General features: G+C 36.6%; 1 protein-coding gene and 1 pseudogene across 1 annotated transcript; one reads left to right on the top strand and one right to left on the bottom strand.

Annotated features, from left to right (window-relative positions):
• Positions 1-989: 989 nt before the first annotated feature.
• On the bottom strand, positions 990-2,613 carry LOC109132566 (putative F-box/LRR-repeat protein At5g25860; annotated as a pseudogene).
• Positions 2,614-3,186: 573 nt separating this feature from the next.
• LOC104783015 (lysine-specific demethylase JMJ25-like) lies at positions 3,187-10,171 on the top strand. The gene is made up of 16 exons (XM_087512034.1): positions 3,187-3,824; positions 3,962-4,083; positions 4,232-4,331; positions 4,440-4,578; positions 4,674-4,737; positions 4,850-5,588; positions 5,725-6,054; positions 8,066-8,362; positions 8,503-8,575; positions 8,678-8,763; positions 8,906-9,025; positions 9,125-9,183; positions 9,290-9,397; positions 9,478-9,570; positions 9,672-9,749; positions 9,855-10,171. Exons 1-16 carry the CDS (start codon positions 3,453-3,455, stop codon positions 9,979-9,981), a joined length of 2,907 nt encoding a protein of 968 aa, XP_087368160.1. The 5' UTR covers positions 3,187-3,452; the 3' UTR covers positions 9,982-10,171.
• The last annotated feature ends 195 nt before the right edge of the window (positions 10,172-10,366 follow it).

Here is a 10,366-nt window from a genome sequence, read left to right as displayed (position 1 = left end):
ATATTCAATTTCAACCATAAACTTTGAAATTTTATATTTTAAGAAATCAACTATACATTTTTAAACAACCTATTTTCTCCAAGAATTCCCAACATATGGATTCTTTGAACTTTATTGGTTTTACATCATGTGACTGAGGTCATCAAATTGTGAGATATATTAATGATTAGATGTGTTATGTTAAATCCATTGAAATTTGGAAACTTACGTTTCTTATTTTTAATTTAATTTATTTATTTTTACTTTTTTGCCAAACCAAGTGGCATTTGGTTTATGCGGATAAACGAATTGCATCTATTTGATAAATCATAAAAGAATTTTATAAAGTCTATTTGTATAATTCTCATATTTTTGTCAACTTCGAACTTCAGACAGTTAATTAAATACAAAATCAGTTGGTAAAAATAAAATAAGTCAAATTAAAACTAAAATTCTAATTACATAAGAAAAAAAGTTGAGATGTTGCTAACAGAGAAGACATCATTATCATCGATTAAATATCTTTGATTAGTGGAAAACCAACCCACTTAAAATACTTTTGGCTACATATTCATAACAAATAGATGATTCATTCTAAACTTAATTTTTTTTAAAGCATGGCTGATTTAGTTTGATTGACATTCTACTTAATTTTACATTCTCTTCTTTTCTCAATTCCCAAAGTCGGCATCGACCTTAACCATATAAGATACAATGCAATTCAGAAGAAGCAATGGTTATTTTTTACTCCCTAACTAAAAAGGTTTGAAGATAAATAGTTGGTGTAGCTTTCCAACTAACTTACGTGGAACACGAAAAAGAACACTATTAGAGCACAAAGGACTCACTCGACAGAAGGCTCCTAGCTAACATAAACTTCATTTTCTCTATAACGAAAAGTCAGGTAGTCAGGCTACCAGATCCGAAATCTTAAAATTCGAAAAAAAAAACTTAAACTCAAATCAAACCTAAACCCAAACCCAAATTCAACTACAAGGAAATGTGAATGATCACAAGAACAGGATTTTTAATTTAGATGAACGCTTAGGCAGGCCAAGAATTAGGTAATTCATGAGCAGCAGTTTCTTGTAGTCATCAGCATGAGTTTCGACTTTCAACACTTGTAGACACTGCATTTCCCGCAAAAAGCACTTCACTTGTCTCACTTCTCTACCACTTCCTCTAAACCCATATAACTCCAACACCTTCACTGCTTCATTTCGATCAATGCAGACTCCCTCACTACTTACACAGCGCAGGCCCTGGAGCAATCATCACAAACATATATATACAGAATTAGAGGATTGTACGTACGTAGTACTTGACACACAAGGATCTATGTGGATTAATTATCTGCTTTTATAATAAGTTTAAATTTAGACACCTTGAGGATCAAAGTCTCTAGCTTTGGGGATTTATTGAGCATCCGCCGAAGCACTTCCCAACCTTGTTGTGTATTACTCTCAAAATGAAGCTTAACAAGGTTTGAGAAGAAAGGTAATGCCACACATCTTGAATACATATCCTGAAACGACCAAGACAACAAATAACAAACTAGTGGTCATGATCAGACCAGAAAATGATATTAATAAGACAAGGAAGAAGAGAGTTTATCAAACAAAGATAAGTTTACAGACCTTAACAGAAGCAGAAGCCAGGGAAAGGGTCTTAACGTTGCGCATCCAACTCATGATCGTACATAGATTCATGTAAGCTTCATATTGCCGTTTCAGTTCGACCTCTTGTTCAGTTAATATGGGATTGGAATCCAAGAAAACATCTAGTTTGGCTTCAACAAGGGAATCCACGAATTTGGCAGTAGAACAGGGAGTAGGAGCGGAACCAGAGAAGTCGAGGTAAATAAGACTCGGTGTGTTGAATCGCATGATGCGACAGTGCTCAATATTGTTGTTGTAGTTCAATGTGAGTCTCTTGAGGGTTTTGTGGGATATAGAGTATATTGTTCTATCATAAACTGGGGTACTGCAGTAATTTACGAATAACTCCTCTAGTATTGGACAACCAGGAAGCATACTATAACACAAGGTGTCGCAGGCATACCAAACTGCATGGAGAAATAGACTCTTTAGCACTGGAAGAAACACTTTTGGAAATCCTGTTCGATGTGGACCACGCTCTATTTCTATATATTGTTAGTTTAACCAGCGTCTTGATTGTAAAAACACTAGTAGGCCAGATTACTTGCGAACGAGTAAAACCTACTGGAAAACGCAGATCAAGATCCATGACATCTCCTCGTTCCAGGACACGGCGTAGCCATTGGTCGGTTTCGGTAGTAGCAGAACTACGTGGACATTTCAGTGAGAGTTTCTTTACGGAGTTGCAACGCGAAAGGGTTTTATACACAAAATCCCGAAAGCTCTCCTGAACATCTTCCCTCTCACTTTTACCCTCCTCGGGATAAACTAAATCTGAGTAGTCGAAATGTAAATGATGTTGAGATGCAAAGAGTTGAAACATCAATGGAAACAGATACCTCCACCTTCTGGAGATAAGAGATGTAGAAGCAGCTCGTTTTGTCGGAAGAAAGGACAAGATCTTAGCAAGTATCTCATCTGAAAACGAGTTGATGATTGCATCTCTAGAGCCAGATTTCACTTTTTTGGCGTCCATGAGATACAAGCCCTAGTAGTCAAAAATGATATGAGCTCAAATCAAACAGAAGAATATCAAAGTAATTAATTAGAAGATAACACAGTTAAGGTTTATAAAACTCTCCTAATTAACCCAATAGCCAGCTAAGAAGCTTCCATTAATTAACCTCAACAGCAAAACGATGTGGGTAATTTCAAAACGTTGTATCTCCTATCTTCTAGCGCAAGTAAACACTGTGTCCCCCCCCCCCCCAAGTAAGCCCTAAACCCCAACTAAGTTTGTGATTCGAAGATGATGAGTCGTACCTTTTTTTTTTTTTTTTTTACCTAAATCGTGTATTTCCCAAGTGTTTTTGGGTTTTGCAACGACGAATCTTAATTAATTAACGAGTTTGGCAAAGATTTAAAGTAGTAAATTGGGGGTTTTAAAGTGGACCAAGTGGGGTCGTGTTCTTTGCGGCTCTAGTGCTCATCTACTAATATATTGGTGATACAATACAAACCCATTAAACCAGACTGGGTCAACCGGTCAACTGTGACATTGATTGAACCAAAAAAAAAAAGATAATTAGAACGAGAGAAGAAATTAATTAATTTTGTGAGGAGTTAAAAAAAAAAAGAGAGAATGGGGCATTAACTGGCGAAATCGTCGTGTTTGATTTAGAACCAAAATTGAACCAAAACTTTTACTTTGTTAATCGGAACCATTCAGTTTCCAAAACAAAACGAAAAAAAAAGTCCCTACAGTAAAATCAATCTCCCGGGTGTCTAGGGTTTTTCGTTACTGTGTAGTTGGGGGGACTGGGGAAGGATCCGCCGAGGAGGAGGAGAGTGTGAGATTGTTTTTTATATTTCGATATGGATTCTGCGGAGGATGTTGCTATGGTGGTTGAAGAACCGAACGGTCGCGGCCGTAGGATTCGGAGAGCTTCTACGAAGATGGCGAATTACGTTGACCCTGTCACTGACGACGACGAAGACCAAGGACCCAAGAAGCGAAAGAGGGCTCCGAGAAAGACACAGCAGAAGGTAGACGACGACGACGACGACGACGAAGGTGGTGTGAAGGACTCGGAAAAAGACTTAATTGCTGAGGATTCTGGAAACCAGATTACTATTGGGGCGAGGAGGGCTCGGAAAAGGAGGACTAATAATAACAAGGACGACGGTGAGGCTTCAGCTAAGCCGAACAAGAAGAGATCGAAGAACAGAGCTAACAAAGACAACACGGTTAGTGATTGATTTCTCTTGTAAAAATATTAAAAAAGGTCTTTTTTTTTTTTTTTTTTCTTTCTCATCATCAATCGTTGGTTTAAAATTAGTACGCTTACCTAATCCCACTACTTTTTGGGTTGTATATATTTTAGGATAATGCTGAAAGTGCAGAGTCCAGTATGTGTCATCAATGTCAAAGGAATGATAAAGGGTACGTTGTGCGCTGTCAGAACTGCAAGACGAAACGTTTTTGTCTCCCGTGCTTGAAAACTTGGTATGTCACATATGTTGCTCTTCTTTTCATCATTACATTTTTTAGCAATTTATTTTTGGATTCCTGTTGAATCAGTGGTTATAAATTTCATCTACTTACAAACAGAATGCCCATTTCCTTTACTGTGGTCTTGTGTTGGATTATTCAGGTACCCCAACATACCACAAGATGATGTTGCCAGTAAATGCCCATTCTGCTGTGGTATTTGCTGTTGCAGACGATGTTTGCGTCTTGATAATAAGATACACGTAATTTTTTTTCTCCTATCTTGCTTGCTTGATGATTATTTTCTATGTTTTTGTTTAATTTATCTGAGCTCCTTTAGCATGAATGATTTACTTGAGAATGCCATGTAGGGCATAAATCCGAATCTCGAGGTCGGCAAAGACGCCAAAATTCAATGCTCTAAATATATTTTGCGATGGCTTCTCCCACATATGAAGGAATTAGTTGATGAACAACTTGCTGAGATGGAAATTGAGGCCAAGATATCAGGTACTTTCCATGCTTGTTGTGATTCTACTTGTTGAAAGTAATGATTACCTTCAAGGATTAAGAATATATCTTTATATTGTTTACTTTCAACACAGGACTGGAGTTTGAAGAGGTGAGGCCCCTAGACGCTGAATCTTTCCCTGATGAAAGACTATACTGGTATAGTTACCCTGATATTTTTGTTTCGATAAATTTGACAAAGTTCTTAAAGTCATGATGCTGTTGGGTAACTTGATTCTTTGTTGTTTTAACTCTTTTGGGCATATTATAGTGATATCTGCAAGACTTCGATCTTTGATCTCCATAGGAGTTGCTCGGCCTGTCCTTGTGATATCTGCCTTACATGTTGCCTTGAGATCCGCAATGGAAAGGCTGAGGCATGTCAGGAGGATGTGTCCTGGAATTATGTTAACCGAGGTTTAGAGTATGAACATGGAGACGAAGGCAAAGTTATTGATCAGCCGGATGATGATAAGCCAGATGATGATAAGCCGGTTTGCGAAGACCATATGAATAACCCATCTTTGTGGAAAGCAAATGAAGCTGGAATCATTACTTGTCATTGTGGTGCTGAGGGTTTAAAGTTGAAACGCCTACTTCCTGATGGTTGGGTATCTGATTTGTTAAAGAAAGTAGAAAAACTTGCTGATGCCAGCGGCGAGCTTTTGGATTTACCTGAAACTGTTTTGGAGCAATGCCCTTGTTTTAAGTCTAATGGTCATATTGACATGGACAATGGTGGTAAACTGTTAAAGGCTGCTTGTCGACAAGGTTCGGAAGACTATTATCTGTATTGTCCAAGTGTAAGAGATGTTCAACAAGATGACTTGAAGCATTTTCAACATCATTGGGTAAAAGGTGAGCCCGTAATTGTGAGGAATGTGCTTGAGGCTACATCTGGTTTTAGCTGGGAACCAATGGTAACGTATCGTGCCTGCCGTCAAATACGCAGCACCAATCATGAAACACTTCTAGATGTTCTTTCTACTGATTGTCTGGACTTCTGTGAGGTCAGTTTTTCCTCAATCAATGTGTTTGGCCCATATCTTTTCGTATATTAGTAATATGGCTCATTTGTTTCTCTTCAGATTAGTAACTTGTTCTTATAATGCTCATCTTTATCTAATGACTTTTTAACGGATGCAGGTAAAGACTAATCTTCGCGACTTCTTTACCGGATACATTAAAGGCCGATATGATCGAATGGGTTGGCCACAAGTTTGGAAACTGAAAGATTGGCCTCCATCTAAGGCCTTCGAAGAAAACTTGCCACGTCATGCGATGGAGTTCTTATGCAGTTTGCCTTTGAAGCAGTACACTCACCCAGATAATGGACCATTGAATCTGGCAGTCAAACTGCCTAAAAATTGCTTGAAGCCAGACATGGGGCCAAAGACATATATTGCTTATGGATTTGAGCAAGAGTTTGGCCGTGGAGATTCTGTTACTAAGCTCCATTGCGACATGTCTGATGCGGTTAGTAACCCTTACGTTTTTTTATTTTCTCGTGTTCATTTCCATTTCATTGTTATATATACTTGTGTCAATTCTTTTGGTAGTTTCCCTTTCATAATGATTTCAGAACCTAATAAAAAAACAGAATCAGATAACAGTAAAATCTTAAGTATATCAGTTCACTTAGTTTTTCTTAAAATTAAAATATAGGATTAGTTGTCTCTTTCTTCATTTAATCTTTTGAATTTTCTAGACCTCAAATTGAGCTGTCCTTATGGGCCCACAACCATTTTTTTTCTTCTAAAAAAAGTATTTTGGACTTTTTTTAATCAACCGGAATTTACTAGCGTAAATCCAAAATTCTGCTATACCGAAGATAAGAACGGCCTTTGCTAGAAGGTTGAAAAGACAGATTTATGTCAATAAACCAGAAGAAAATTTGCTTGTTGCATATTCTTCCTACTAAACGCTGTCGTTGTCGCTAATCCTTTCCTTTGAAGTAGAAAGACCAACATCAATCTTGTTGGGGTATGTGAGTAATTCAATCACTCGAATTCTAATTCCACTACCTTTTTTCCAAAGCAAAGAAATTCTCAATTTGATAGGGGATGCAATAAAAATGTTAAGAACCTTGAAGAGTACAATGCCACATTGTAACAATTTTGTCTTCCTACTGGTAAGCATGCAATCATCTGATATAAAAGGGATTGTTAAAGGTTATACTCATCAAAAGAGTATGGCCATGTTCTTTTATTAAACGCTGCGACAACGACAGCGACATAATGAAACGACTTGTCAAGAGAAGTAGCAGCTATGTTAAACAACACTCATTCTTAGGATTTTCAAAAGAAGAAGTTAATTTGTGGAATTTGAGCTAGCTTTCTTTGAAGATTGAAGTCTTGTTGTTATTGTTCTTAAACTTTGGGTGCAATTTTCTTTGATCTGCTCTGTAAGTTAATGGTTCTCGTTATCAGTTTAGTTTCCGAAGGCTTTTCTTTCATCCGTTGGCTTAGCCTCCCTCATTTGGGATTTAAGACTCCGGAGATATTCAGGTTTTGCCGCTAAAGTTTGTACTCCATGTATCCTTTCATGTTTATTATCAATAATATCAGATGACAAAAAAAATGTTAAACGACAATGTGGAGATGAAAATTACAGATTCAGATGAGTCGCCGACGACAACCGTTAAGTCGTAACAGCATCACATTAATCGCTGAAAATAGCGACTTTCAATCTTTATTAGCGTTCATTATCTGTCACACTTCTCCTCTATGATCAAACTGTTTTTCTTCTTTGTTGTCACTGTCTATATATGGATGATCCCATATATGGATGTTCCCAATACTTTTATTAAATGGCCAAATTCTTTTGTTGAACTCTATTTATGAAGAACATCAAATATTCATTTTCTCCAAAATGGATTTGGTAAAAGATCCTTTGTCACATTGGAGTTCAGTTGAAGTTGAGTACCGGTCTTGTTACTTGTGAAATGCTTGGTTGTCGAAATTATATTTTCAGATTCAATTTTGATATCCACAAAGATACATTGTAATATACAAAAACACATTGAAAATTGATTGTTGGACTAGAAAATTATAACTGATATAGATACCACTTGAATGAACTCTTAACTTGTTGATTCCTACCCCCCAATACTTCATATCCAATTCGGTCAAAAATTGATTTCAATAATAATTTCTCTCTCTCTTATCGATATACTTCATATCATATACTCTCTCTATCAAAATACATTTTGATAAATTACTATTAGTTAATAATTATGAAAATATGTTATTATAAATAATAATACATTTATTGCTAAATATTAAATATTTTTTTTAATCTATGTGAAAGTTTCAAAAAATCATTTATTCTAATACAAAAAGAGTACTGATTTATTTTAGTACTAGTATAAAAAGAAGCACGTTGTCATATATAAAGGTCAACTAACATTAGTTTAATAATAATAATTTTTCTCTCTCTCTCCTAGTCCTCTTAATCCTATTTGATATTCGGTGTGGGTTATTTTCAGGTGAATGTATTGACGCACATATCTGAAGTGGCCATTAAAGAGGATAACAAATCTGGAATTGAAGAACTGAAAAAGAAGCATGCTAAACAAGATGTCAAAGAGCTGTATAGCTCTGTAGCTAACAAGGAGGAAATGATAAAGATTCTTGTCAAGTCTAAACAAGAAGCCGTAAATGTTGAATCTGATGATGGAGCTCTCTGGGACATTTTCCGTAGAGAAGACATTCCTAAATTAGAAAGTTACCTTCTGAAACATTACCAGGAGTTTAGACATTTCTATTGCTGCCCTTTGTCCCAGGTACACTTCTATATTTTGCATACTTTCACCTCCTCCTTTCTTCAATAACATATAGTAGTATGTACTGTCTCTTTGTGTCCAGTCTCTTCACAGATGGTTTTTGTGTATATTTGTATGCTCATCCACCTTATTCTTTTCAGGTTTCTCATCCGATACACGACCAGACCATCTATCTAACACGATATCATATCAAGAAGCTGAAAGAAGAATATGGTATGCTGAATTTTTACTAATAACCAATCACATTTTCCATCTTACTTTCCACATTATCTTGACAGTTCTATAGTGATATATCTTTGGGGCTGTATTCTGTAGGTATTGAACCATGGACCTTTAATCAGAAGCTTGGCGATGCTGTCTTAATACCTGTCGGGTGCCCGCATCAAGTCAGAAATTTGAAGGTGAATTTTTTTATATATATTACTAGCTTAATTAGGATACAGTGGATTAATTTAAGCAACTGTGCTTTTTTGTTTTGTTTCGGAGCATAAGTAAGTAAGGTTCATCAATTGATCATTGTACTATTTCTCTTGTCTCTTGCAGTCCTGCACAAAGGTAGCGCTTGACTTTGTCTCACCTGAAAATATCAGCGAGTGTTTACGCTTGACAAAACAGTTTCGTCTACTTCCACCAAATCATTTTGCAAAAGAAGACAAGTTGGAGGTGTTTATTTTGTCTTAATTCCTGGTTGTTTTTGGAGCAAAGTTTCCAACTCCTCTGTAAATTTCATTGTTTTCGGTTTCCCGTGTTTTGCTTGAACAGGTTAAGAAGATGATAATCCATGCAGTCGATAAGTCTCTTAGGGACTTAAGTGGACAGGAGTGAGTTTTTTTTTACTTCTCTTCTCACTACCTCTCTCAATCATATCAGTCAAATTGGTTTCTTTTTGTTTAAGCTTGAGTCTTTTTTTTTGTTGTGTTGGTTCAGGTATCCAGAACCCGAAGAGAAGAAAACATGTAAGGGAGGGAAAAGTAAGGCAAAAGGGGGAGCCAAGGGAGGTGTTAAGGCTGCCAAAAAGTTACCTCGAAGTGAAAGGTGGGCGTATTTAGCTCTCGTCTCACTACTTTTAAGAAAACATTAGTAAACAGAGTTTCTCTGCTTTTGCGTTGGTTCAGGTCTTTGGAAGCTGAAGTGGAGAAAAAAGCTGAAGAGGAGAAAACAAAGGGGATAGTCGATAAGACTCTCGAAGACTTACCTCCAAGTGAAAAGTGAGTATTTTACTTCTCTTCTTACTCTTAAAAAAAAACCATCAGTAAACTGGGTTTCTTTTCTTGTCTAAGCTGAGTTTTTTGTGTGTGCGTTGGTTCAGGTCTTGGGAGGAAAAATCAAAGGGTATAGTGAATCCAATCGATAAGGCTCTAGAAGACTTGCCTCCAACTGAAAAGAAGTAAGCGTGTTTACTTGTCTTCTCACTACCTAAAAAGCATTAGTGAAACTGAGTGTTTACTTGTCGTCTAAAGCTGAAGTTTCTTTTCTTTTGTATCTGGTTCAGGTTTCAAGAAGCCGAAGGGGTGAAAAGAGCCAAGATAGTAAAGACATACGTGCGGAAGAGAAAGCGAAGAAGTGAAGAAATCAACGCAAAGACATTATTAGCAAATTTACAAGCGGAGAAGATGTAGGAGTAGTGGTAGTAGTCTTTTGTTGTAGCTTTAGCAGACTCACTAAGTTAAACAGAGCACCAATGGAGTGAGAAGATACTTGTCGTTAGTTACTTATATCTAACTTTTGGCATATTTTGTATTTTCTCCTTAATCTGCTCTGATTCTATGACGTAACCTTATTTTCTCAAGATAATTGCTGGAGTAATCATACTAAGAGGTCCCGTTGGAGTGCTCTAATACTCTTAATTGGGCTTTATTACACGCTGAAACAGAGTAGTGAAGTACAGTGATAACAATCGATGGACCGTAGATATGGTTTGATATTAATTTAGCGTCCGGTTCGTTTCAAACCAAACTGCCTGACATTAACTGGATCGAACGAAAGTTAATTTAATTGTGTTTT

Source organism: Camelina sativa, chromosome 4 (assembly GCF_030686135.1).
Source record: "Camelina sativa cultivar CO46 ecotype springtype chromosome 4, ASM3068613v1".
In the NCBI taxonomy this organism is placed as follows: Eukaryota; Viridiplantae; Streptophyta; class Magnoliopsida; order Brassicales; family Brassicaceae; genus Camelina; species Camelina sativa.
The sequence above is the reverse complement of the archived record's forward strand: the minus strand, read 5'-3'. Positions and strand labels throughout refer to the sequence as shown.

Excerpts from the sequence above, each read along its gene's own strand:
- LOC104783015 (XM_087512034.1), top strand. The coding sequence starts at position 3,453 with ATGGATTCTGCGGAGGATGTTGCTATGGTGGTTGAAGAACCGAACGGT. Across the intron at positions 4,084-4,231 it reads CTCCCGTGCTTGAAAACTTG|GTACCCCAACATACCACAAG; the intron begins GTATGTCACATA and ends TGGATTATTCAG. Across the intron at positions 6,055-8,065 it reads ATTGCGACATGTCTGATGCG|GTGAATGTATTGACGCACAT; the intron begins GTTAGTAACCCT and ends GGTTATTTTCAG.